Source organism: Salarias fasciatus, chromosome 19 (genome assembly GCF_902148845.1).
Source record: "Salarias fasciatus chromosome 19, fSalaFa1.1, whole genome shotgun sequence".
In the NCBI taxonomy this organism is placed as follows: domain Eukaryota; kingdom Metazoa; phylum Chordata; class Actinopteri; order Blenniiformes; family Blenniidae; genus Salarias; species Salarias fasciatus.
The window spans coordinates 21,964,315-21,970,314 of record NC_043763.1 but is presented as its reverse complement, the minus strand read 5'-3'; the positions used below and the strand labels follow the sequence as shown (position 1 = coordinate 21,970,314).

Here is a 6,000-nt window from a genome sequence, read left to right as displayed (position 1 = left end):
TTTTTTTCAAATTAGAGATAACACATTTTAAAGTCACTGAGTAATAAATATCATGAGCCTTTTTGAAAGATTCAGTGGAAATCATGGAAAATTGACCATAGAAATGTAAATCTTTCATCATTTTTTAATTCAAAATAAATGACAAAGTGTTCATTTGCCATGGTTTTTGTTCACTTTAAAAGTAATGATGACGACGATGGCTTTTTCTGCTTTTCTATGAATGAAACTGCAACTCAATAACATTACATTTTAAATCATATTAATACCAAGTAAATAAAGTAGATCAGGGTGTTTGCAAACAGACAGTGTTTCTGTCATCATGTAATCTTTCAGGTTAAAGCTTCACATTCCCAGTGCTCTCTTCTGGCTCGATCTCTGCAACTTTGAGACTCTGAGGTGGATCAAGAAGATTGATCGATGGAAAAATTCACTGATCTTCATGACATCCAAAAATGACTTTTTGTTTCTTACATCCAAAAAAAAAAAAAAACCTTTTTCAGCAGTTTATTGTCGTTTTCATTCACATTCCTCCAGTCAATGGTAATAACACTATTAGAAAGTGTTCATGAAGGAATTTCCTCCATGGAGTCATGAGGTCTGCAGTAACAGTCAGAGGAGGATAACATCTACCAAGACTTCTCTGCAGGTGCTCAGAAGGTTTTTGTATTGACTCCACTGAGATGTGCTGCACTGTGGAGACTGGCTGCACAGAAATACACTGCACTGTCATTCAGTCTGAGATCAGAGATGCTGAGGGATCCGTTGTTACGGCCTGAAATGCAGAAATGTCTGGTGAATCTTCATGAATCGTCTGTAAAACGAGTGGTTTTGAACTCATACTTATTTTATAATGTGAATTAAAATGTCTGTATTTCCACAATCTCAACAGAAGGACAATTTTAATGAAACCTTTTCGTGCAAAAAAACAGTTAACTATCCCAAAAAAGTCTCCTAAAGCTGTTGCGTTTTTGGGTGTTTTTCCAAACTCCCCCCTACACCATGGCTTTGAGGTCATAGATGATGCTTTGCACACAGCAAATTTTCCAGTGTTGAATTAACTCTTTAAGTGTTAAGAGTGGTCTCATATATACACTGTTGTAGAGTTAAATGTAAGTGTTAAAATATACACTTTAAAGTGTTCATTCTAAGAATTAACACTGTATAGAGTTAAATAGGAACACTGGTCAACAGAGAGGAATATTAATATGACTCCACAGAGTGTCAGCATTAGAAAATTAACACTGGTCAGTGTTGAGATTTTAACACTATAAAAGTGTATGTATGAGACCACTGTTTAACACTTTCAGAGTTAATTGAACACTGGAATATTTGCTTTGTCTCTCGTTCAACACTGTGAGGAAACTGTCACATGTGGAGATGAAACATTTCAGCTGGGTCTTCAGAGGAGGTTTGGTATTCGTCGTGTGCTTTGTGGGGTTTTTGTGCAGCTATTGGGAGCGTCTCCATCACTGTGCACCCACAGCACAGAAGTACAAGCCTTGATCTCCTGGCTGCACGTTCTTCACCGTGAACGTTCCGCTGTCAACTGCCATCTTGGTGGCTGCAAATTTCTCCATGCTGAACGGTCCACAGGGGTATTCTCTGCTGGCTGTTACTATGTACACGATGCATTCCATGTTTTCTCCTGGCAGCTGTCTGAACCAGTACATCTGGTAATAGGTGGCTCCCTTGGTGTGTCTGCATTCCATGGTAACATTGTTGCCCTGCTTGTTCCACAGCGTGGAGGCCTGGTTCACATCACTTCCACCAGTAAAACCTGTGTGTTTTACAGTTTGTATTTTAAATGTTGAAGAAAAATTTTTGCATCATTTCAAATAAAGAATAACAGAGAGAGCGAACACCACAAAGCGGCTTATGAATTACCTGGAGTCCACATTAACACTGCTAATAAACTCAGGAAGCATTGTTTGATGATGATGATGATGTCCATGTTTCACACGACAGCTGCTGCTGGAGGTCTTTATAAAGTCCCAGAGACACGAAGAGCTGCAGGTGGGAGTGTCACTGCAGTGTGTGAGCTCACACATGCAAATACATGCAGCACATATTGTCAGTACTGGAGGGCCCCCTGCGGTCCACCTGCAGTATAATTAACAGCCCTTTTCAGTCAGTGACACTGATTTTTCATGAAGCTTTTAGGGAAAACCTTGTTCAGCTTTTGTATAAAGACAGTTTGAACTTTCCAGGAAATTGTAAAATCCTCACCACAAGTCAGAGAAAACTGTACATCTACTTTGTACAACAGCAGACACTTGATTGAACTTTCACGTCGAGTTAATGTAATGTTGACAGTGAAGGAAATGACAACAGTCCATGAGCCACGTGTGCAGGATGTGAATTATGATTTACTGGGAGAATAACCAGAGTCAATAATGCAACAATTTCTTCAATTTCTTTGGAACTGAAACCTACCTGGAACACATCAGAGGGAACAACTGACTGCCATCCTGGCTTCCCTCCACGGGCTGCCCGTGTGCATTTTATAGTTCATTTTAAAATTCTTTGATCAGCTGCTCCTGGAGGTACCGAGGTCCAAGCAGAAGCTCAGAGGGGAACAGAGCTTTTTCTGTCACGTTTCCGAAGTTGTGGAACGAGCTGCCACTGAATGTGAGACAGGCCCCTTCACTGTCCGTTTTTAAAACAGGTCTAAAGACACATTTTTACTCATTGACTTTTTTACCCAGTTTGAGACTCTGCTGGTGTTTTTGTGTTGCCATTTCAGAGTTTTTATTGTTTTATTTTGATGTTTTTAAATTTTATTTTGTGTTTATCTGCAGCGCTTTGTTGCGATAATGGATGTTTTATAGAGCTTTATATATAAACTGAGTTGATTTGAGAGAGTTGAGAAAACAGTAAGTTTCTAACAATCTGTGAATACAGCAGGGAGATCAGACTCATTTCAGTTCAGGGTTTACATCCGGCGTACAGCAGGTTTTGGAAATGGATGTCACAGTTGGATTCTTTCATTGATATATAAGTAAATCTGGCATACTCATCAATAAAGTAACGTTGGGTTGACTCGTCATGATATTGTGTGTTTAACTATTAATGCCACAAACATTCACTGTGTCAAGTCCTCTGAAATTTTGTCCCGTTCCAGATGTGAACAGAACGTTTTGTTAACGGGAGGATCCACAGGATTTCACTCAAAGAACCAGTCCAAGTTTTCTCTCAGTTTTTTATTGCCATCATATCTGGTTTCAGTTGCAGGTTATTGTAGATTTCTTGAGCCCTTTGGATTTCTTCAATTTTCCACAATATTCTTTTGCTTTCTTGTTCTCCATTTCTTTAGGTTTCCTTAGTTCTCTGGGATTTCTTTGTGCTTCTTAAATGTATTTATTTATTTAGCAATTCTTTGGCTCCTCAGCTTTCTTTAAGTTCCTTTGGTTTTTCTTTTTGCTTTCTTTCGAATTCTTTAGGTTTCCTTAGTTTATTTATCAGATTGTGCTAGGTTTCTTTCGGTGAAAAACTTTAACAAAAACACAAAATACAACCCAGTTACTCCCACAAGTAGTATTTTTAAAGTCGTTCACAAAGGTTTCATTCAAAGTAATATGAGAACTAATTATTATTTGCCAATAACGAACCATGTAATCTTATCAAAGTAATCTTAAACATTTAAACTTCAAACATTTGCTTAAACTTCTTCAAATTTTTCAATACTTATGAATTCCTGTTTGAGTCTAATATTCAACATAATACTTTGTACTTCTATGAAACGAACACATTAAATTTAAAGTGAACGTGCCATACAATGCAAGCTGATCGAAGGGCTTTCCAGCTGTTCATCTGCAGTTGTGAGGAATTTTGCACATTAGTCATCCCAACCAGCAGCAGCAAAGACAATAGGTTTATTCTATAAAGTAGTCAGGATTGTTTCTTCGTCATTATTGAGTCTCTCATTGAAAAGCTTTTCCCATAACTGAAATAGAAACATTGTTTCTGTTTCAAAACCACAAGCTCAGGTGCTTCACAGCTCCTCTGATCAAAACCACTGATGACAGAACAACATGAGAGGTTTTTGTAAAGTTCAGATGGGAGTTTCTGTCATTGTGCTTCTCTGGCTGCACAGTAATACACCGCATTGTATTCCACCCCTTTGACTTGAATACTCAGAGAGCCATTCTTTTTTTTATCTCCCATCAAATCTCCAGCAATAGTGAAACTCTCATCATATCCCTTCTCCATGGTGGCATCTGTATTGTATAAATATCCGATGAGTTTCATGGCTGTGTCTTTGGGTGTGCGCTGGTACCAGAGAATCATCCTGTAGTCTCTTTTCTCGTGGCTGCAGAACATCTGAACCTTGGTGCCAGGTTTTATGATGAAATCAGAAGGAGACTGGTCGACTTTCACACTCCAGCAAACACCTGGACAGAGGAAGGAAACTCAAATCAAGTCATGAGGGACCATCATTTCAGAGAAACCAAGTGTGAGTGAGCATGTTACCTGACAGGCAGCAAAGAAGGATGAAATGAATCATGTTGAAGTTCTGAGAATTGACCGGTGGATTGATTTGCTTGAGTCTGACTGAAAGCTCTACTCAGTTTACTGAGGTTTGAAAAGGAAGTGAAGTGACGCTGTTCATGTTGGCAGATAGCTGCATCACATGAGGAGCTGGGAGGGCGTGTTCAAGCTCTCTGATCAGTTTTTGTATTGAGAATCAGGGCTTTCTTGTCAGTGTGCATAGCTGGCTGCACAGTAATACACTGCAGTGTGTTGGAGCTTCAGGTCGACGATGAACAGAGAAATATTCTTTGCTTTATCACCACTGAGGTCGCCAGTGAAATTAAAATGTTTTTCAAATGACTCCTCGTATTGTTTGTCTCCAAAATTCACGTGTCCGATGCGCTTCAGGGGTGCATCTCCAGGGGATTTCTGGTACCACTGCATGTTGGTGTAGTCTGTTTTTCCATGGCTGCAGACCAGCTGGATGTCTTCTCCAGGCTCTCTGAGGACTTCCAGAGGAGTTTGAGTGACTTCAACTCCGACACAAACACCTAGAATGAAGGAAGACGAGTTAACGTAGTAGAAATGATTGTTAAAGAGTCTTCCTGGATTCTAAAGTTGATTACCAAAGAGCCAGGAGAGAACAAACGAGGCCAACATGTCGACTTCCTGCACACAGAACGCAGAGTGACTCTTCATTATATCCTCCTCCGTCACCTTCCTCCTCCTCAACAATTCATCAGGCCAACATATTTGGCCTTTATTTCCTCACATCTCCCAAACTAAAAGAATGGAGTGAATCGCAGCCATAATAATTTGGAACCATTACAACGATTAAACTGATGAAAATGTCTGAAAAGTCCCCCTGTTATATCTTATATCATAAAAGTCCCCTGCTGTATTTGTTTTACAGAAGTATTTGAATGAATGACTTATGAGGGGTTGATTGTTATGAAGCTGATGTTCACTTGAGGAGGATTTCTGAAGTTTCAGTGCCACCTACTGGTCCAAGCAATGTAAAGAAAGAAACTGAAAGCTTTTTGTTGTGACAGTTGCACCTCTCACATCACTGTGTCTGCTGACGGCACAGAAATACACAGTGCTGTCTTCAGGCTCAACCAGTTTGTGTAGGACCACAGTGATGTTGTGTGATCACAGCAGACTGAGTGTTTCAGCATGAGAGTCAGTGGGCTCCAGTGTGAAGAAATCTTTCAACCTCCCATTGCAGCGTTCACACACGTTCACACACGTTCACACACGTTCACACACGTTCACACACGTTCACACACGTTCACACACAGCAACTCCATCTGGTTACAAACTATCACTGTGATGCCTGAAATACCTTGTGCGATAGCCTGGAATCATTGTAGTAGGAATCCATTCCTCTTCGCCCTCATCATCATCTTCCCCACACTGCTCCATGTCACTTGAATTCCCATCCAAAATCATTTTCAGAGCATTCTCAACACCATATTTTTTTGCCATCTTAAAACACACATACACGCAAAAACAGATGGTGATTTTACT

General features: G+C 39.9%; 1 gene segment (V, D, J or C); it reads right to left on the bottom strand.

The window, feature by feature from the left end:
- Window positions 1–1,466: 1,466 nt before the first annotated feature.
- On the bottom strand, window positions 1,467–1,951 carry LOC115407167 (T cell receptor beta variable 29-1-like). The segment is given in 2 exon segments: window positions 1,467–1,777; window positions 1,885–1,951. Coding segments are annotated over 2 exon segments (378 nt in total).
- Between the last annotated feature and the right edge of the window lie 4,049 nt (window positions 1,952–6,000).